Source organism: Carassius carassius, chromosome 7 (assembly GCF_963082965.1).
Source record: "Carassius carassius chromosome 7, fCarCar2.1, whole genome shotgun sequence".
Classification (NCBI taxonomy): domain Eukaryota; kingdom Metazoa; phylum Chordata; class Actinopteri; order Cypriniformes; family Cyprinidae; genus Carassius; species Carassius carassius.
The window spans coordinates 15,380,209-15,403,910 of NC_081761.1; the positions used below are offsets into that span (position 1 = coordinate 15,380,209).

General features: G+C 36.6%; 1 protein-coding gene across 3 annotated transcripts in view; it reads right to left on the reverse strand.

The window, feature by feature from the left end:
* Positions 1–23,702, reverse strand: part of lrba (LPS-responsive vesicle trafficking, beach and anchor containing) — a 307,888-nt gene that overhangs the window by 120,655 nt on the left and 163,531 nt on the right. For all 3 annotated transcript variants that reach the window (XM_059554011.1, XM_059554012.1, XM_059554010.1), the window contains exons 34-36: positions 20,749–20,813; positions 17,172–17,280; positions 1,858–2,024 (exon numbers count right to left, since the gene is read on the reverse strand). In XM_059554011.1, coding sequence (XP_059409994.1) covers positions 1,858–2,024; positions 17,172–17,280; positions 20,749–20,813 — 341 coding nt within the window. The remainder of the gene's footprint in view (positions 1–1,857; positions 2,025–17,171; positions 17,281–20,748; positions 20,814–23,702) is intronic.

Here is a 23,702-nt window from a genome sequence, read left to right on the forward strand (position 1 = left end):
CATCTGTCATCCAAGATGATTGTTGTTAACTGCGTTTGTCAACCATGTTCCAATATTTTAAGAATATTTAAATAAAAAATGAAAAATAAATAAAACAATAAATAGAATTAAAAAAAAAAACATGTTATATGTATTTATTTATTCTTTGCTCTCAAATGCTAGGTCCTACCACATAGTAGTTTATTTTAATTAAGATACATTTACAACCCTGTTACATTGCATGCATTTCTGGCTGGCAAGTGTTGTGTAATTAGGATGATTATTCAATTTGTATTGCAAGAAATAACAAAATCACAATTTTGAACTATTTAGATAAAAAAAATTACTATATTATTTTTAATCATTTTGATCACGTTTTTTACCCTTTTCGTGGTAAGTTCCAACTGAATCACTCCTTTCCACCTTTGAAAACCAAGATGAGAAAATAGCCTAGTGTACACAAGCAGCTGCAAACTGCAAGTTGCATTGTGAGTGTGTGTTAGTGTGTGTCCCTTCTTTTACTCCCAGATGTTGTTCTCTCTTCTGTAGTTACCGATCCCCAGCTCTCCAACATTTTTGCCCATGACCTTCTGGGTAATTGAGCAGAAGTATTGATGTAACAGCAGGGTCTGATTGTGATTTATTAAACACACTCTGAGACTGTGCCAGCGTCACCACGCGCCCATCGCATGCTATTACAAAAGTCATCAATAGCTCTGCTACATAAAGGCCAGTAATGGGGAGAGAGCCAAGAGAGAGAGAACAGAGCGCTCTGCCATTATATGACTGCAGAATACTGAGAGGAAAGAACAGAGAGAGAGAATGAAATCTTGATACAACAAACTGCAGACAGGTCTCCAAATCTCCAGAGAACACATTTTGTTAGGACAAAAAACTGAACTACAAAGTCAAAGAGCGTCTTTGGCATAAAACTAGATTAGAGAAAACCAGTGCATGACTGCATCATTAGAGGATATTTCTATGTGTTTATAGAAATAAATACAGCTCCTCATGTTTCCTTCGGTAATGGTCAGGTAGCAATCACTGGCTTTCATCCCATTCCAACAGCAATGCATCATACACAGGAACTGGAGCAATGAGACATAACCCAGGCTCAGAAGCATGACTGTAAGACTCCATTAGAGCCCATAATGGGCAGAAACGTAGGTTTAACTTATTATGAGAGAGGGAAATAATACATGGTCTAATGATTACGGATGATTTTATATGGGGTACAGGAGGATGCAGGTGTACTATAAAACACTGCGAGAGGCCAGCTGAACTGTACTTGGAAAAGATGACACAAATATCACTATAGTTCAATCAAAGTCTGTTCACAGAAAAAAATGGTATTGACAAATACCATGAAGAAAAATAAATAAATCAAATACAAATTGCTTGTTAATGCGAGACAAAACTTTTTCACAATTCAGTGACACCAACTGGTTGATTCTCCACGTATCTGGCTTCCCAACATAAAATGGAAAAAGACGACGACAACAAAAAAATAAATAAAAACAGTGTATGGCTATCACTGCCACACAAATCGGAAGATGATGATAGGCGAAAGCTTTTAAGGAAAAACTAATCACTGGGTCATTATCAGATCATTTTGTCCTGAAACAGCAGGTACAAACCGTGTTGGTCGCTTTACTTGTCAGTCAGGCTGTGAACAGCATGCTTGGCCAGAATAAGCTGCATTGAAGGCCAAACTTTTGTTGGCAATGCAAAAGTCAGGCTAGACAAGTCATGTATACTCCCGTAGCATTGCATTTTTGCAATACATTTTTGAGATAACAAAAAGTATGTTTGTGAAAATATGTAATAATACGGTGTCAGCAAAGCTTATACATCAAAATGATATGACTGAGGTTGTACCTGAACGCAGAGCAGCCCCAGGCACCGTGCTTATCTGTGAGGATGTTTACAATCTTCTGGATGAGCTGGGTGGATGTGACGTGATCCCGGTACTTGGCGGCCCTGATCAGGTGATCGCACATCTTCTCTTCATCACGTTTCTCAGCGGCATACTGAGCACACTGAGACTGCAGACAAAAGAAAACAAGTCTTCTGAGTAATTTTGCTCTTATATGCTTTCATTCATATTATATCAATTAACACATTAAACCATTTATTCAAATGATCTCTCTCTATTTAAAAACTACAATACCATACGTGTGCAGTATGATACCTGTCACATACAAACAAGTTACTTGAAGGCACAAGCGTGTTCCTGTGCTACTTTTACCTCAGAAGAATGCTGTCCATCAGACTCGGTGTAGAAAGCAAAGCACACTACATCATTAGAGTGTGTGTTGACGCCTGAGCGCGCATGTGTGTGTGTGTGTGTGTGTGTGGTAACTCCATACACACAGGAAACAAATGGAACTCTGGGTCATTTCCAGCCTGTTGTCACAGTGATTAATAACACTGGACATGTATTTGCTAATGCCTTTGGGCTACGCTAAAAAATGTAGAAACTACCCATAATGCACAAGGAGACATTTTTCTTTGTCAGAATTTGTTATCAGAAAAGCCTTTTTCTTTAACAAAGCACCTCACACCGCAAATATCCCTTTGATAAAACTTAAATTCCGTTTTATCTCTCTGTTCATCCCACTGTGGTAGAAGAGCAAATGAATAAGCCACCAATGTCCCAATCAGAATCAATAAATCAAGAGATGAGTAACAAAGCTGGTGAGAAGCTGTACGAATTCAACCCAGAATAAGCGTAAACAGCCCAACAAGCACAACACAACACGGCTTCACCCCCCCCCCCCCCCACTTGCTTCTTATCTGATTCTGATGCAACGTCTAGCAAACAGCAATCAAGAGGAAAGGTTACAGCAACCACTAGAGCTTGTTTTAATGTAATTCCCTCAGCTTCATCCATTGCGTGTTATGGGCCTAAATTAAATTAGCTTTGGACAGCACACGCTTCAGACAACAAATACAGTAAAGGCAGTGGTCTGGTGCGGTAGCGGCGGCAGACACTGAAGCCTGCCTTGGCAAAGTTAGCGGTAAATGCTCCAAAGTGCCTTCTAATGGGCCCTCCTCTCCAATTTGAGGATCGACTCTTCATGTATGACAGAAAATCCATAGAGATAAATCACATTAGGGGGGCTTCCCTCTCCTAATTATCAATCTGTGTCTCATTTCACTGTTCTTTACTCTGCAGTGACCTTAAAGCCACGAGAAGAGGACGGTAGAATAAAAGAGAGATAAAAGGTAAAGGGTGAATGTTTAAATGTGAAGCGATTTGAATGTCTGGTGTAACAAAAGAGCGGGAATAAAGGAATGGAAAGAAAGACAGCGATTTGTCTCTGTTGAGCGCAGAAGGTCACGTCTGGGTAAGAAATGGAAAAGTCTAGATGGGTAACATTTGCTTTGATGAAAGAAGAAAGCAAAAAAGGTTTTGACAACAACAACAACAGGTGCTCATTAATATATATATATTTTTAACATTGTAATATTATCAGACCTTTTAAGTTAAATAAAATGCAGAATTTGTAATACTTACTGAAATAAACTGTCTTGAAGTTAGTACTAAAGGTGCTTTCTGAATCAGAATAGCTTCAAAAACGAGCGATCATCCATATTTTTTCATTGTTCCCTTCAACGACTGATTAACACATTATTAATTAGCTGTCATGAGTTCAAACACTTTGGCATAAACAGGCACTTTATCAACTAGTGTCAACGGCACCAAATCCCTGAGCTCCATAATGGGCTTCGTAATTTTCATGAACTTCCTGACAAATGGCTTCCTTGCAGCTGAACATACAGGCTGAATTATAGGAAACATACAGATGAAATACATAGCAGGGACATTATCATCACGTTTGGGGCTGTAATTCTGAAGTGACGTCATAAGACTTTTGGAAACCCAAACAAGGTGGACTTAATTCAAAGGGTCTTGCACGTTTTTGGCAGTGCTCTGAAGGAGGAACCACAATCTCCAGTCACAGTGCAGCTGAAGCCAAAGAGGGAGAAACAAAACCATGAAAGCAATGTGTTTATGACTTCAGACAGAGTAATCATCCACATCTCCAAATGTTCTGTGTTCTGGGGAACTGAATCAGACAGGGTCAGCAATCATTTCCTTCAAGTGGACTACACCCATGACAAACCATTAGAGCCATATTATTATAAAAAAATCTGTATCGTCGACAGTAGTCTAAAACTATTTATTCTGCCTTTCAATAAAGATCCAAATAAAAAGCATATTTTTGAGTGTAACAAAAGAAAGATGAATTATTTTTGAATTACTGTAAGCTGACACTGAATTAAAATGTTCTAAAATAATTCAAATTTTATTTATTTCAAATGTAAAACCAAAAACAAATTGGAGCTGGTAAACATATTTAATTTACTAGTAAATTGTTGAGAAAGACTATTCATGGGTAATTCATTTCTAATACATTTATCAATCCTGGTCAGAACATTTACCAAAAGTAGTCATTCACATTTTTTATTTTTTGGGGGGGTAAATCATGGTGAAGCTCAACTTCTTAAAAAAAATATAAATATAGGTCATCCAAACCAATTGAAAAGTGTCCTAATTATACCTTTGAAGTATTATTTTGTGTTATAGAAACAATTGCTACATCCACAGCAATAGGTGTCAGTATAAAATACAGGGTTATTGTTGCAAAGGCCATAAAAACTAAAAATGGATTATATAATGTACAGCTAAGCAAAGCATAACATCATACTGATGAATACTATTTACCAATGTTAGCAGATCCAATGTTTCTCTGTAACAAGATATGAACAATCACGGGCGGCAGTTTTACCCTCTCCTCCCTAAACAGGGTTGCAAGGTTAAATAAAATAATCATCATCTGCCAGAGACCAGAACTCATTACATTCCATCAGCATCCATGTATGTGAGTTAGTTAGTGTGACACGACATGGCCAGGCGTGCATGTAAGTCTACATATTACATAAACAGTGAAAGCTTTGCAGTGTTTCTCCAAGAGCATGTCTAAGCTGTGAAAACAGTAGGGATCTTGTTAAACTGCTTGATTTGCACTCTGTTGACAGTGAAATACACAGCACCGTGACTATCATCTTCCTCTCCTCGCCAGTCCGTCCCTCAGGGTTTCATTTACACCAGGAAACTGTCCTACTGATGCATCTGTCCTTGCAGCATCTGAGGGAATGCAAATATAGTGCAGAGGATATATGCATGCAGCATGAACAAAATGAAAAACGAGCATACGCCATGTCGTTCGGCCAATCAAATTCAAGAGATTTTCACTGCACTTGATCTTTTGACCCACTTTCGTTTCAAATTTATAGTCACCGGGTAAAAACTGTAACCAGGGGAATTCAGACAAAAGCAAGGTGGGAAAGTGAAAAGTGACAACCAAGAAAAATGATGCCTTAAAAGTACAATAGCGAAGAAAAGTCACGGAATGACAAAGGCTGACAGGCACTTCAATTCTGGAGCAATACTGCTGTCAGCCAACGCCTCTGTGTATTGATTTCCCTCCATCCCTTGTTCCCTTGGCCATAGATGGAGCAGGAATCTAGTGTAAAGCAACTAGAAAGAGAAAATGTTGCCACCCCCTTCTCAGAGTCAGGGTGACCATCAAGGTTAACACAGGTGCAACAACTTATCAAAGTATCTCTGGCTTCTCTCTTCCCCTTTTCTCCCTCCTTCATTTCGTGCTTTTAATGGACTAGTCACAATGTGTAGATGGCAGATTCTTCATCTTGCCTCCCACCCCCTCTCCAAAAAAAAAGGCATTTCTTTAGCTCCATTACTCTACACGGGCAGCTGACTCCTGCAACTTCAAGGTCACGCCGTGTGAGAAATTGTAGGAATTAACTGTCCTTTTGAGGTGAAAAATAGTCAAATGAAGGAGATGTGCGGCGAGTGAAAAATGAACACGTCTGCCGGCAGGCGACGAGGAGCAGGTGTGGATGAATGTGAATGCGGGATAATGTTTTTACTTCTGGTAAATAAAGAAACCGCATATGGTTCTTAGCCCAATGAACAAAAAACTACAAGTGGAGTGCCACTGTTGGGAGGGAGATAACAGGTCAAATAAACAGTCTGAAAGGATATCTTCACAAGCAGAGAAAAAAAAAAATATTATAATCTTATTGTTTGTAAGATTGTAATTGTGATTTCTGTCTATTTAAAGCTTTAGTGTGTGTGTGTGTGTGTGTGTACGTTAGCTTTGTTATTATATTTATGATTATTTTACATGCAAATACCATTAAATGCTATATACCAACAATATCCATAAAACATCTGAATGCATATTATTAAATGCTGTACAACTTTCAGTTGTTCATTTAAAAGATTAAATATGCAGCCTTACAACCATCTACAGCACATTACAATACAAAAACCTTACAGTAAACATTATACAATTAGAATTCATCCAGAGTAGATCATAAGCAATCGCTTGGCATGTAGTAAATTTGCAGTATATACGGATGTATGTCTAATGTTTAAAGTTATTCATGATCTTGCACCCCCTCCTCTTAGAGGATGCACAGTTTTATCTGGCAGTGGCAGTGCCAGTAGAACTAGAGCATCAACTAGGGGTGATTTGGTACCACATTTTAGAAAGACAACCTTTGGTCAATCCGTCTTCTCTGTTAAAGTAGTGGAGAAGTGGAATTCAATACCCACAAAGATTAGAAACTCAGGAAGTTTTGCAGTATTTAAAACCAGCCTCAAAATTTGGCTAAAATCAGCACAAGATTGTCACCACTAATGATTGCATTGTATTTTCTGTATTTTGGTGTATACTGTATATCAAACCGTTTTTATCAATTTTGAATTGATGGATATGTATTTTTGTAAATTTATGTAGTGTATTTGTTGTTTAGTGGTTAGTTTTTTTGTTTTGTTTTGTCTACCTGCCCAGGGACAACAGATGCAAATTAGCTGCTAGCTAACTCTGGTGCAATTGTCTAAATTGTGCACTGTCCCTGCCAAATAAACAAAATAAATAAAATTAAAAAAAATAAATTTGCAGTATTCACTGACTGCAAGCTGCTCTGAAACTGTGAGCCTGTAGAGTGCACAACAGCACCGTGATTTGAACGTGCAATGTTCACATTTATTTAATTAAATCATAGCCTTTTGAAGTTTAATAATCACATTAGGTTATGTTGTGATTCCTGTTTTTCCTTCTCCAAATTTAAGACGTCTTAAAATGATCTTTATAACTGTAAATGGTCCATTTAAGACCCCCAAAGAACCCTGAAATAATCCCACTTTTTGAAATGCCTATTCATAAAAATTCAATGTCCGACTTATCTGTATATCTATTCCTGAGAATGTTCTCAGCAAATATTGATTATTCTAGTAATCAAATGACATATGATGTAATTATTTTAATTACAAATTCTATTAATAATAAAAGAAAATGTGTCTAACCCTTCAGTGTTCTAAATGTGAAGCAGAAGGGCTCTATTCACCAGAGCATTGGGGACAAGATACAGTATAATGACCTGCTGCACTGCCATCACCTGGGGAATTAATTAAAGCAAGTAAAGGACAGAACAAGGGAGAGAAAGAAACAGCATGTACGTGTGTATTCCACAAAGCCATTACTTGCGGTAAAGATAGCATTTATGGTGAAGCTAAAGGATAGCTGCTGACTTATCAAAGGGCAAAAGTGTAACCTTACTGAAGCTCTAAGTACACATCATTTAGATGTGCTTTTGTTTGGCTAGTACAGATAACTGTCAGAGGCTGGAGGATTAGTGAACATGCACGCTGGAATAATACGAGGTCATGCGTCTCATTTCGCAGTTGATGTCATTAACTCTTAGTCTCCTCATACAAAAACACAGACATTAAACGCTAATGAAGTGGCCCATCACCTCACTTCACACACACTTCAGTCGGGAGTCAACTCAATTACACTCCATCACTTCAAGATCAAGTAAAAGCTAACAAAAAAAAGAACAAGAAAGCCTAAGAGAGAACAATGACCCCGTTCTATCACATCCAAAAGATCTGGCCTTGTGGCCCAGTCTCTGCCACATTTTAATTCTAATAAAGAAAGACTCTCATTAAAGAAGGAAGTCGCTTCCTCTCTCTAAATCTGTCCTTTCTTTTCTCCCTGGCAGGTATCAGCCACCATCGTACAGTTGTTACCGGAAAAATCTTTTCCGTATTAAGGATCCTATTAGAAAGAGAACACTAAAAGATAATTGGATTTCCAGCAGTTATCTCTGTGTCCGTCAGGACCCTGCTGTCCCTGTAATCTCACTCTCAAGGGGTAAAGATAACTCAATTCCAGAGTGGATGGATGAGTGTGTGTGTGTGTGTGTGTATGTGTGTGAGACAGAGAGAAAGGAGGGGAGTGGGGGAGTGTATAAAGGCATATGTTATCCATCTACGTAATGTAGTGTGTCTAAATCACTGGTATCCACCAACATCTCTTCTGGTGGATTTGAACCCTGACAGGGAACAAACATAAATTTATTTTTATTTACTAAATAATTCACCAACTAGAGAATGCACGGGAACAAAGGCTGTCTTCAATGATGCCAGCTTTCTCTTAAGACCCATTCCTCAAATGCACAATATACTATGGCAGTCTGTGCTTCACATACAAGCACCCTGAATAATGTTCAATAAAATTTAGTGTTTTTAGATCTGCAGTTATTTTGATTTGTTTTGAAAAAGACATTAAACAGTTACAATGTTGCATTTTCACCTTGGTTCAGTTTGCAGTGCCTCACAGATTCCTTCTCTCCAATGATCTTTCAGATATGCATCATGGTTATCTTATCGATATTAGTATTTGGGTTTCTGGACTGCACTGTCACCAGTGGAAGCTCCAGAGTTTGCATAAAATCCAACCAGATTCAAGAGTGACTGTGGTATTGATAGGCCTACTAAGGGAGAAAACACAAAGCCTCCATATAAAGTAATAACGAAAACACTTTCAAATATTATTTAGATGGAATTAATTTTCTAAACACTGTTTGAGTTACAATTATTAACAGAGGAACTATGATTTCAAGTACTGATTCAGCATTATGTTTTACTAAAACAGAAGGGTCTGTTGTCAGAATTGACAACCCATTGAAATTAAAAGGACCTATTTAAAATTAGATACTTCATGTAATATAATAGGTATAAATAATATAATTAGGTATATCAGGCATATAAGAGAAGGAATTTAGATTGAGGTCAAACCTGTCACTAACTAAAAGTCTAAAAAGTACTCACATTTTATTCCTTTCCATCATTCATTAATTTATTCACTTTTTAATTCTGATTTACCGTATATACTTTATTTTATTTGTATTTTTTTAATGGTTGGGGGTTGCTCTCAATACCCCAATTTTTATTTTACTCCGAAATTTAACAGAAAGTTCTAAATCTGAAAGAAAAAGCATCAGGCGGAAAAACTGTAAAGAAATTGGCAAAATAATTTTTGCTTTAGTTGCAGCATTCAACAAAGGAAATAAAATGAGAACTGATGTGGAAAAAATAATATACCATAATTACAGACATTTCTACCCTTTCAGGATTAGATTTCTCAGAGGACCCCTGAGTTTGCCAAAAACAGTAGGTAATTTTCTCTGTAATTTTCATGTATGTAAAAAAAAAAAAACCTGATGTCAAATTTACTGTACCTAACCTCTTCCAACGAAAACTAGCCCTGCTCGGATATTGTTAAGACACATAACTGTCGATCACAGGCAACCAACAGGTCAATTATCCTCATTCTGAATGGCATCAAGGCTACAGCATTACACACATTAATTCATGAATGAAACAATGTTAAAAAAACAAAAAGCAAACTTCTCCATCCATTCTGGTTCTCATATGTCTCATATTTCATGTTGTTCCCTTAAACATCCAAATCCTGTGTAAACTGCTCTTCAGGATGGAAAGGCAGTGTGATCCCCACGGGGACATCTTTCACTGGCCTGTTATTTTTATTGTGGCCGTGCAAAATGAAACCAGTGGCTCAGAGAAGATGGCAAGAGCCGGAATGGAGGAAAATCAATACGGCAATATCAGTGCTGCACTTATCGGTTGCTCACTGCTTTTCAGGGGTCACAGAGGAGCAACTACATCTAAGTGAGGGATTCAATACTGAGATGGATTCTTAAGAAATCTGTGCTGTGACTGAGAAGCCATGTTGTAAGAAACAAAATACACTTAAAAACTTCTAAGAAATGTATCAATAATACAACTTTGACAACAATTTATCCATATACTATCCAGCTTGGTTTTTCAGTGAAATTTTTGCAAACAATTTTCCACAGCCATCCTGGATGTATGAGATGGACCCACAGTTTGGGAAACATTGACTTACACACTGCCAACTTTATCAAAAGTGTGACCCATAACATCACAAATAACTGTGACCATTCTAACCATGTCATATTTCCCTCCATAAATTACTGAAAACCAACCAATCAAAAAAAATAAATAAATAAATAAATAAAAATCAGCCATCTTCCTGTCCAACATCAGTATCTTTTATTCAAATTATTTATGGCAGTAGTGATTCAGTCAACCGTAACCCAGGGGTCCACGGCAAGTCTTAAACATGCAAATAATCTACAAACACACACCTGTGTCCAAAGAGAACACACGGAGTAAGCTAGCAGAAGGGATGGCGGCACCTGCCTTGGGTGGTTTGGAAGGTTCCACTCGTGTGCTGGAATTTTATAATTTTTTTTAAATCGCTGTCTTAAATCTTTTTTGCCTGACTTTTGCCTGACTTCACTTAAATCCAGGGCCACTTTTCCATGCAGAGCCTAATCCAACACCATACGAAATCTTCCAGATGCAGTCAGTGTCACCTGCAGTGATACTCCAGCCGGTTAAAACTTCTATAATATCCTCGCAGCTCACCTTGGCTCCGGATCTTGATGGCGTCTGTTCCGGTGGAGGAGCTTGCACTACCCTCGTGTGTGGGCCGGTCGGAGGGAGTTCTCGTCGGCGTGGTTCTCGAGGGGAGGCATGGCTGGGTGGATGTGCCAGTCCAGCCGGTGCTGTTGGAGACGCGGAGCTGGGAGGCTGTGAATCCACAGGTGCTCTGGGAGAGCCGGATGGACTCGAGCAGCGGTTAAAGTTACAAGCTCCGGGCTCAGAGGGGAGCGCGGAGTTATGTGGTCTAGCAGAAATGGCAACAGCGGCAGTAGTGTTTGATCAGTCCGGGACCACTGACATGGACACTGGGGTGAGTTTTGTGCCTCATAATAATCCATATAGTATACCAACCATGGACTGTTATTCTCATGACGGCCCGTCTGTGATAACGGATGCATGTCAACAAAGAAAGAGTCCCGCGAGGGCAAAAAAACTAGAAATAAATCGCGCAATGTTGAAACAGAGGAAGTCAAGGATCTTTCAAACTGTCAATCATGCTAGAATCATTTGGAATTCTGAAACTAAACCTAAAGGAATATTGGGAGGACATATAAATATAAGAAGCATACTACCAAAAATAGACCAGATACAGAACTTACTTATTGATTCTAATTTGGATTTTTTTGTGTATATCTGAGACTTGGTTGAATCATGATGTCCCTACTAAGCCTAATTAATATACTAGAATATAGTTGTTATAGAAGAGATAGAGCCAAAGGAAGGGGAGGGGGTGTTTTAATTTATATTAGGAAACATTTTAAATGTTTAGAACTTGATCTGAATGTGAACCTGGAATGCTTGGGATTGAATGTAATTCTTTCTACAAATATGAAATTTAATATAGTTGTGCTTTATAAGCCTCCAGGTCATGATATACACTTTTACAATGAACTGAAGAATCTTCTTTCTCATGTTGACAGCTGTTGTGAATGTATGATGTTTGGGGACTTTAACATAAACTGGATGGTTAAAACTAGTAAATCAAAATTAAAATCAACTATGGAGAAATTTAAATTAAAACAGCTGATTGATAGATCCACTAGAATAACTAGAAAAAGACTAACTAGTGAAACTCTTATAGATCTAATTTTTACTAACAGAGTTACAAAAACATAACATGACACTGATGGTAAGAAAGTTAACTAAAAAACGACTACTTCACCATAATAAAATAGAAAATTCAATTTTAACAACAGGAATTCCCAAGTCAAAAATAGCCAGTTTTGAACATGATTTGAAGGAAGTTAATTGGGAAGAGGTAATTAAAGAATCAGACTTAAACCATAGTGCAAGCAATTTTGCCTCTAATTTAAGTGAATTAATAAGAAAACATACGAAAACCTGGAAAAGTAGGCCTAAGAAACTCTCTCTTCCATGGTTTAACAGTAACATCCTTCAGATCGTTAAAAAGCGAGACCTTGCTCTTAAAAAGTCCTTAATAACAAAAAATAATACTGATCACCTTATTTTTACTGGTTTGAGGAACACAGTAGTATCAGAACTGCGAAAGGCTAAGACTAATTATTTTTCTAAATTAATTGAAGAGGCCAATGGCAGCAGTTCTAAATTGTGGCAACATATAAATAGATTAACCAATTCGAGTAGACAAAAACATTTAAAAATAAATTGTCTGAAAGTTTGTAATAATCTGATTCATAGTAATGAGGCTATTGCAAATGTTTTTAATTGTTTTTTTTTTATTGAATCTGTAAAAGAATTAGCAAGTAATTTTAAATATATTGAGTCATCTCCTGAAGAATTTTACAGTGCTCATACAGGCTCCTTTTATATTAAAGAGGTTTCTTGTGATAAAGTAAAAATGGTGATCACAAACATGAGTAACTCCAGGTCTAAGGACAATTATAACATTGATGCTGCATTTATTAAGAGATATGAAAGCTGTCTGTTGGTGCCAATTACTTATTTAGTTAATTTATCGATACAAACTAAAATATTCCCAGAGAGCTGGAAAACAGCAATGATTACGCCGGTCTATAAACCGGGCGATACTGATATAACAAGCAACTATAGGCCTATTGCTATCCTTCCTGTAGTCTCAAAAGTTTTGGAGAAGATTGTCGCCGAGCAATTAATGGAACATTTAGAGTCTAACCAGTTGCTTTATCAACAGCAATTTGGATTTAGAAAAAAATATTCCACTGAAACTGCTAACTGCTATTTGGTTGAAAAAATAAAAGCCTCATTGGATAAAGGGAATGTTGTTGGGGCAGTGTTTTTGGACCTAAAAAAGGCCTTTGACACTGTTAATCACAGTAATTTAATAAATAAATTAAATCAATTTAAAATGTCATCCGAAGCCATTCAGTGGTTTAGCTCTTATTTGGGTGGAAGACAGCAGTGTGTCAGGGTTAATGGGGCTAAGTCTCCTTTGCAGACAACACGGGAGTACCGCAAGGTTCTGTACTTGGCCCTCTGCTGTTTACAATGTACATTAATGACTTACCAAATTGCTGTCAAGGCGTTGGCTGTCAGATGTATGCTGATGACACTGTCATCCATGTGTCCACTACAACACCCAGCCACCTGACTCAGGCATTACATAACATCTCTAAATGGCTTGAGTTGTCTCATTTAACTCTTAATGCTAAAAAAAACTGTTTCCATTTAATTCTCCATAGGAAATAGGCCTAGAAGGGATGTATTTGAGGTGCAGATTAAAAATGAAGTAATTAAAACAGTGACTAAAGTCAAGTATCTAGGGATTATTCTAGATAAGAATTTAAAATTTGACAGTCACATTGAGTACATCTGTAAGAAGGTCAAACCAAATCTTAATTGTTTTCATGTTATTAGAAGAGATTTGTCATGTCAAACTGCAAAACTTTACATGCATGCAATGATTTTTTCACATTTATCATATTGTCTCACATCATGGTCCCAAGTCTCTCCAAATAAATTAAAGCCTATTATTTCAATATATAAACAGGCAATAAAAGTTATGGACCAGAAACCCATGAGATGGCATCATTGTAATGTTCTAAGAAAGCATAACCTTCTTAGTTTTGATAGTTTCATTGATTTTAATTTTCTCAAATTGGTTTTAAAATGTCTAATGAATCATGTTTCACCACTGTAGGCGTCAGAACTCTCATAGGGCAAATACATGAGCCACTATTAGTGGTGACTGTCTTGCTCCAAAGTATAAGACCTCCTTTGACCAATCTGCTTTCTCTGTTAAGGGGCCAAAACTTTGGAATGCCTTACCAACTAATTTAAAACTAGAGACCAATGATAATGCTTTTAACAGAGGACTTAAACAATGGTTAAAAAACAAACAACAGGGCTCACATGAATAGTTCTTTACATCATATTACTATTGCGATATTGTCTGATTATGTTGTCTTTGCTTTGTAGCTTCTGTATAAATGTTTTTTTTCTCTTAATTAGTATCATTATTAATAGTTTTATTGTAACATTGTTATTGTTATTTATTATTATTAGCATTGTTTATTTTTTTTTTAGTTTTTTTCTTAGAAAAATCTCCTGTGGACTGGTGTTGAAAAATAGCATGCATGCTAAAACACTTAAACAAGTCCACATGGTTTGTCCAATGTAACTGTGATGTCCATGTAAAAAAAAAAAAAAGAGTTTGGGTCAGTGGAGCATCACAGCACGGCTTTCGTCATGAAGCAGTGAGTGACAAAAAATGGCATAATTGCACCTGATAGTGCTGTCCTAAGTCATGTAAAACAGTGACCAGCTCTGCTCCACAGAGAACAGCATTATGGGAGATTTCAAGTAAATTATTAAATAGTACATGGATCAAATAGTACAGCGCCTTTATATGTAATGTTGAAGGCATATTTTTACCTCATTTTTAAAATAAATATATTTAGCTAAACACTATAAAATAATAACTGAACCTTTTAGTGTGTTTTATTTTTTTTTATTTTATTAGCATTTCTTTGGCATTGATAATCTGTGCATTTTCTCCACTTTTGTTAGAATATCTAGTAGTATTTGTGAGAATGATACATTCTCCAGCGTGCTGTGTGTGAGGCTGGAAAAGCAGAAAGAATCGGACCAGAGGGGCCAATTAGAGTGAAAAAGGAAAGCTAAGCACGTCCCTAGAGTGCGGCCGTCTTCCACTGAGCGTCTAGGAGAATTTGGCCAATCCTGGGAATTTGGGGCAGTTGGAATGATGAGGAAGGGTGTTCCGAGGTTCCCTCTAAATGTCACTGTGAGGTACTGTAAGGAAGCTTGTTTAAGCAGGGTATATTCAACTAATACTTCCAGCTCTCATCTGTTTTACAAGGTCCATGCCTCTATAGTGTTGAGTGTTACTGCTGGAATGGCTGTGTAGGTGACACGGTGAAGTTCACGTTGAAGCAAAAATCTGGCTTTAAACTTAAAAAATAAATAAAGGTTTGACGTGTGTCGCGATAATTATCGATAACGACTGATATGAAAAGAATTATTGTGAAAATTTTTTCAGCCATATCTCCCAGCCCTAGTGATCACTATTGCTTTGTCTTTGAAACAGATCGTTTGATATGAGTATTTATGCGTTTTTAACCTAAATCACAAAAGTGTCCATCTGTGAAGGACGTAGACTGTCAAACAGAACTGTTATTGAAGTCTGCAATCTGCCATGCCTATTCAAATGGAGTGTTCTGATGAGGAGGGTCAAAACAGGACAGTGATTCTGATTCTTTGAACTGATTATGACAGCTAGACATCAAGTGAAGGAGTGGGAATTCTTTTGTTTTCTGAAAACAAACGTTAGAGAAAAGCTGCCAAAATAAGCGTATAGGCCCAATCAGATACAAAACATGACCCTAACTAAGCAGACTACTGCAGAACCTTTCACAGACACGATGCATGATCTCCTCCTCCGATTTTACGTTAACTTTTAATACTGTCCCTCAAATGTTTTCCCCTCCTAGTCTCAGTTCAGAGACCCTGCCTTGAACCTTTCTGAAAGCATAACATTTTACAACTGGAGGGTGGGAGATGTTGAACAGAGCAGAGCTCACTCCCCCTTTACACGGTCACATCCTGCCCCCAGTGCCAGACAGAACCAGAGGGAGGGATGGGAAATGAAAGTAAGACAGAGAAGAAGGTGCTGTATTCCTGTCACTGGTGAAATTCTCCCACAAAGGGAGCACAACAGGCAGAACATGAGTCCGAAGGGAATCGTGAGGAAAAAAGAAGCAGGTAGACAGGAATGGAGAATGATGGAAGGAATGAGAAAGCGAGACTGCGGTGATAAAAGAGGTAATGTGTGTGCGTGTTTGGCGGGGCAGCGGTGGAGGAATGCCCTATGGCTGTGCTATAAGGAATAAATCAACTGTGCTGCTATGTTTTGGTAAGATACATGCCAAACGCAATCTCTGTAGCCAAAGCTTGAAACCTTCTTCCATATAAGTTGTGTTTGAAAAGAAAACATTTGTTCTCCTTCACGTTGGCAGCCTCTCAGTTCCGACAGACAAAACTTTCTTTTTTAATATCCTCACAGGGGCTTAACAATTTCATTAAATCTTACAACAGTTTTTTACATTTGTAAAATCAACCCTGAAACAGAATATATCTGCATAAAGTGAAAGTGGCTTGTTTGTACAATATGTCAAGAAAACTTAGCTATTGCTTCACTCAGCTGCAAGTCTTCAAGATCTCATGAAATGACGTGACCTGGACATTTTATTTCCTGTTAAGTTGAAGCAGGACATTTTGAAGGGACTGTCATTTTTATACACTAACATTCAATTTTTTTTTTTTTAATTCAACAATGATGCATTTCATTGATCAAAAGTGACAGTAAAGACATTCACTTTGTGCCAATATATGTATTTAAATTAATTCTGAAGGATCATGTGACACTGAAGACTGGAGTAAGGGCTACTGATAATTCAGTTTTGCCATGACAGGAATAAATTACATTTTAAAATAAATTTAAAAAGAAAATTATATTTAGGATTTAAAAAAAACTGAGATTTTAAACTATAATAATACTACAAAATTACAGATGTACTGTATTTTAAATGGCCAGTAATTTACATCACAGTTGCATTGCTAGTCAGTGGGAAGTGGTATTAGATGATATTTTTATTTTAGAGTGGTATTCACATTTAATAGGACAAAAGCCTGTAAAATGCAGCATGAGCTATGAATTTGTTTGCCCCAGTTAGTAGTACAGGAAACAATGACACATTATTCACAGGGTGTCTATCAAGCCCTTTAAAGTGTCTTCAACTATTGTAAACTTTAGGAGCATCACTGACTACAGACAAGCACTGTTGTAGACCGATGCTGACACCGTGTTTGTTTGTTTGTGTGTGTGTGTGAGCACACTCACCTCAAACTCTGCGTGTTTGTGGATGTCCTCTGCTCTCTGGCGGCTCAGAATGAACTCGGCCTCATTAGCGACACGCACCAGATGGTCCTTCATGGTGTGGCTCAGCAGTCTGTACATCAAAATCACATTAAACACTCAGTTCACATGCTTCTGTCTGAATATTTTTGCAGTTAGTGTTGTTAACATAACTGAATTCAAACACTGGATTTTATATGCATCACATGTTGTTACATTTATTAAGAAATGTACTAATCGTAAGATATGCAGTAGACATATTTACAGAAACAAACCTTCAAGAACTTGAATCAAGAAACATGCAGATATCAATAATCCAGTAACTATTTTCATATTATGGTTGATATTTTTTATCTATTGGGCTGTACAATATTGGGGGGAAAAACTGACATTGTGATAGTTTGTTATTCCATGATATATATACGATTACGATTCTGCGCTGCGGAAAACATGGACGGAATGGTTTAGAATCAGAATTCACAGTTTAATATCAGAGAATTTGTCAAATTTTAAATGAATTAAAAGTAGGTCATTACACTTAGATCAAATCGTGATATGGACTAGTATCTTTAACTATTATGCCGCAAAAGTTGATTTAAATATGAATCCCACATGTTCTGTGTGTCTCTGTTAATGAATGGCGCAGACGCCAATATTGATTTTAATTTGATATTGTGCAGCCCTAAAAAAACTAAAATAAATAGTTTGAATGCTACAAGTGAATTTATGCATCATAACATTATAATGTACAGCATTATAGCTATCCTACATAAGGAGATAAAAATCCAATATCAGCAGATATACAACAAATACTGATAATAATAATAAAAATATTTGCTCATATTGGCAATAAATGATGTGTTGTGTAAATCAAACATTCCTAATAAAAAATACTGCACATAAATTTCATTATAAATTACTTGACATTGAATACATTTACATGGACATCATTAATCAAATTGTTTACCTTATTCTAAATAAGTCAATATTATTATATTCTTTTAGAATATTCCTGTAATTTCCCCTTTAACATGTTATAGTACTGTACATAGATCGATTAATGGCACACGTCATTACATCACCACGCGACGCCATCCTAATCCCCTCCATAATTTCACATATAAACATACAGTTCGTCTTCATTATGATGCCATACATAGTTTTGGGTGTTTAATTTTTTATTTAATGAAAGCTTCAACTGCAGTTAATTATTGATCATGCTATACATGCAAACAGACGACAGGGTTGTTGAAGCCTTTCTTTTGTTGCATTCAAACGTTTGACCACATCCGTGTGTGTATCCTGTCGCAAAATGCGGTGAAAAGTCCTACACAACGGTAATAATGTGTGAAGGTGTGTACATGTCTTTACTGCACTTCAATAATGCAGCTAAAATAGGAATACTCCAAATCTTAATTCGATTAGTGTGTACTTCGACTATTAATTAAGGATAATCAAACATCAGTTTGCATGGTAGATTCTTATTCAGAGTATTGTCTTAATCATATTAAAATCCGAGTATTGTTGTCCATGTAAACGTACTGAATGTTCACAAAATAGCTAAAATGGGGACCTTCAACATCTCTCAAGTGTTAATCTGTGAAATCAGTTTTGTTGATTTAATCACACAGTTGTTAGGCCATCAAAGTGTCAAAGGTATGCTAAACCAACTTAACTACATCATGTAAAACAAGCAGAAAATCATATTTAGCACAGCAGCTAAAACCACCCCCACTAAAAACAACCAGCGATTGATTTGTAAACGATACGCATCTAACAAGATACGGATGCAGGGGACGTGGAGATGGGGGCACATTTCAACCCGGCTCATGTTTCTACATATGTAAGAACAGCCTTCCTTGAATAAACATACACACACACAGACACACACACTGCTTCTTATCACAGGCCATCTGATGATTACAGGGGCTGATGGGAGATCAAATGAATCTTGCTTTTACTGCTACTGTTTGTCAGCCCTCATCAAAACCCGAAGCTGTTCTCTCCATCTCAGAGTCTTGTTTGTGAATCAGCATTGTTTTTCCTGTCCATGGTGCCCTGGGTTAGCACAGACGGGGAGGAACCTGATCTTGAAACAGCACATTTACACCCCGGGCAGATTTGTGAACAACACAAGCCGTGGCCTAATAAAACATCGCCCCTAGGGACAGAGACGAGTCTCTCAGCAGGTCAGGAGGCTCAGGCCTCTGCAAAGTGGAAGAATAACAGGCAGAGGGTGGAGGGCTGAAACTCGAGCCTGGTGTGTCAGCGGCGGGCAGCGGGGGAGCGGACGTGCCAGGGACTCTGCAGTGACCCTCTCCCACCCCTCTCACCCCGACTGCCATCAATAACAGCCCGCTCTCTGTGACTGCCCTTCTCTCTATCACCCTTTCGCTTTCCTGTCTTTCTTTATCTGTTTTTACTTACTTTATGATATGACAGTCTATAGAAACAGACAAAAACTAAAAAATACCTAAATGTACCATTATTTTAACATGGTAGTTTATACCATGGTAATATCATGTTTGTGTTTGGTTATATTCTACAGCTACAGTGTATAATTACTTTACATTATTGATATTTACTACATTATAAGCATGAACGACAAATAAGTAAAATCCAAATATATACATTATTCATCATGTTTATCATTTAGCATAACCTTTATTAAAGGCATGCTTTGCAATTTGCATTGGCTTCTGCGCAATGATTTTAAAACTCTTATTCTTAACTCTAATCTTTTTTGTGACTTTAGTACGTGCCTTCTCATTCTCATTAAGCTCTTTTAAGAAACTGTTAAAACACCATATTTTTTAAATAACTTTTCTTGGTTAATTTGATAAGCTTTTAAATAGCATAGTGTACTTTGAAAACACTAATTCAGCATTGATTCTATTCATTTTAGAGGAGCAGGCATTACAATGACATATTTTATATGCACTTCTACAGCTATGATTACATTGGTATCTTTCTGACAGGTGCTGGTGTGCCAGATGTTGTCTAAACCCTGACCCTGCTTTCCAAAAAAAAGCATATGTTTGAAAAAGAGCTGTAAAAATGGCCAGCCGTGAAGGTGGAGAAGCCTCAGTGCATCACTGCATTCATTAGCATTTCTGGAGCGCTCATCAGCACAGCAGCATTCATTAACATGAATTTCCATTGCTAACATAGAAATGAGAGCCATCTGAAAGATCTAAGGGCTTGAAATTGAAGACAGATCCTTCCATCCCAAAGGGAGTCTGAGTAAAAGAGTCCAACAGATGATACATAAACCCGTCTGAAAACAGCAAGATACGAGAAAGATTTCCCAAGAGGTGGGAGAGAAACGAAGGCGCTGCTGCCTTCTCAGAAAGCCTCTCTGAAACACATGGGAACCCACGGGAACAAGCCACGTTATTGACAGACGCCTTGAACTCCAGGTCACCCTGTTGATCCCCTTTCCACATTACATTGATTTCCTCCCAAACAGAATCTGATTGTACACACGCGACGTAACATTGTAGGCCAGGAGATAATGAGGAGGCTGCTAACAAAGGGTCAAAGGACAGGATTAGATAATTACCTGCCCTCGTTCACAAGCTCGATGAAGGCCAAGCCCGCGTTCTTCTGGATGGAATTCTGCCACTCCTGTGGAGAGAAATAAAAGAGAATTTACTCTAAATTCATACAACTGGCAGAGATAGGAAGGTTGGGTTTCATCAGAATAAACATCCACATGTCAGCAATATGTAAGGATTAAAATGTTTTACTTTTATTCTGTCTGGGTTCATTTTGTAATAATAAGCGAATGACTGTTTACTACATTATCCCACTTATTATCAAATAAATTAATAAACATGAAATGCAAAATAAATTATTTGAGGATAAAGCAAGCACATTGTCATAATAGAGATACTGGGGGTCACATATACAATTTAGTGAACATTTAAAAGAATAGTTCACTCAAAAATGTGAATTCTGTCATTAATTACCCTTCATTCATCTTCGGAACACAAAGTAAGGTATTTTTGATGAAATCCGAGAGCTTTCTGACCCTCCATAGAAAGCAATGCAACTGAAATGTTCCCAGGCCCAGAAATGCAGTAAGGACAGTCCATGTGACATCAGTGGTTCAACTGTAATTTTATGAAGTTACGAGAATACTTTTTACATGCAAAGAAAACAAAAACAAAAAAACGACTTAATTCTTTAGTGTTGGTACTCTTTATAATGGTGGATGACATTATTTGCAGGAGAAGAATTGTTGAATAAAGACATTATTTTTTTTTTTAATTAAAAATAAATTATTCTCATAGCTTGACCACTGATGTCACATGGACTATTTTAATGACGTTCTTCCTATTGTTCTGGGCTTGGGAACATTTCAGTTACATTGCTGTCTATATAGAGTCAGAAAGTTCTCAAATTACATCAAAAATATCTTAATTTGTGTTCTAAAGATGAACAAAGGTCTTCTTGATAAGACATCAGGGTGAGTAATTCATGACAGAATATTTATTTTTGGGTGAACTATCCCTGACCAGTCAGAATCACACATTTGAAAGTCACAATATATTTTTAAAAACTATATTTATTTTACATTGTCGATGCACTATTTGTACATTTTTTATTGACTAACGTGTTTTTAAAAACTTATGTTTATGCTTGCTTTTGTTTTTCATGTAATAATTAATTAACTTTCACTACTAATATTTTAGAATGTATTGTTTTGCACTTAAAAAATATCAATTATTAAAATGGTAAACAAAAAGTAAAAAAAAAAACATTAAATTCAACACAATATGAGCAGCTGAGTCCTTTGCCATCTTCTAGAAATGACAAAAGACATCTCTTCCATCTACACTTGACCATCTAACACTAAGCACTTTCTATTTCTATTTTATCTACTTGTTTTCATTTTATTTATTTATATAAATAACTAAAATAAAAATTGACTCTAACACTACCAATCTCTATTCTGCTTCTATTCTATGTTTTCTTTTTATTATAAAAACAAAATCCTTGCTACATGTAATGCATTAGACTAACTGACACATGTCAGCACTTACTCTTTTGTTGGTTTTGATTGGTTCTATTGTCCTCAGTCTTAAATTGCTTTGGAAAAAAAGTGTCTACTAAAGGACTAAATGTAAATTAAATAATTGTGGCAATATTTTTTTGTTATTACTTTTTTCATTTATTATATATATATATATATATATATATATATATATATATATATATATATATATATATATATATATATATATATATATATATATTTATTTATATACATATTTTTTTTATTTATTTATTTATTTATTTATTTTTGGCCAAAACCAAAATCTCACACTGAAAAAGTTACTTTTGGAAGATACTCAAGTTAGAGTACATTTTTAGATAACAGTATAAGCTTTAGAAATGTAAAAAAAAAAAAATAGCATTTTTTTTAATTGTGTCATAGCTTTAATTTGACCAAAGTGTAACGTAAAATAATTATTGAAATGTATTTAGTATGCATCAACTTATTTAGCCTAAGCAAAACAATGGTGTCCTTTCAGTTCAGAAAAGTTTAGTTTAATTGAATTTTCAACACAATGTGATTAAACAGCACACTATTTGAGATTTGGTGGAAATGACATGAAGGTGGGAATTTTCAGAAGAAAAAAGGTGTACGAGTATGTATATCCACAGATGATAGAAGTGGAACAGAAGCTGGTTCTATATTCCTCAAACGATTCATAGGAAGGGATCACTGAAGGGAGGAAGAAAGAAAGGGAAACCGTCATCTAACATGTTTATATTGTATCCTCAATGTCCGAGATTGCATTTAAACAAGCACACTGCTAACAAACTTTAACAGGTCTCACCCGGTTGTTGTAAAAGGTGTTAGTCTAAACAACTCCTGAAACCACAGCTTTCAGTGATGTTTAATAGCCTAGGAGCGAGACCGAATCACTGACGTTTTTCACAGCTGCGCCAACCTTTCAACACTTCCCTGTGATCGTCTCAAGAATAATAATAACAACCAGGTCATGAGTATGTACAAAGTCGCTCATGTATTCTCGAGGGCTCTTTTCACAGGGAGACTGCATCATGGAGACAGGAGCGTAACGGTCCGACCCTAATGTCTCATTTGTTTCGGCCAATAGAGAGTGCTTCTAGGTTGAGGTGCTACACAAGCAATAGTTTCATAATGATGATGATTTATTTTTAATCCCCTGCCCATTCCTAGGGTCATAAAATGAAAATGAAACAGAGCAATTGCACATGCTTATAAAGAAGGAAATATTTCACCATCCATAGGGGAGATGGAGCAAAGTGAGGCTGAAACCAAAATAAACAAGAATTTATAATGGCAATAACTGTACGTGTTTATCTATTCCAAAGGGTTTGTACAGCCTTACTTTACTTTGGTATCTCCATCATTCAAATATTTGCGTAACCATATTCTAGTAAATCAATGTCTGGTTAGTCCCTATTCATCATTTAATTACCAAAGCAGCAACATTATTTACACTATTTCATCAGAGCCAA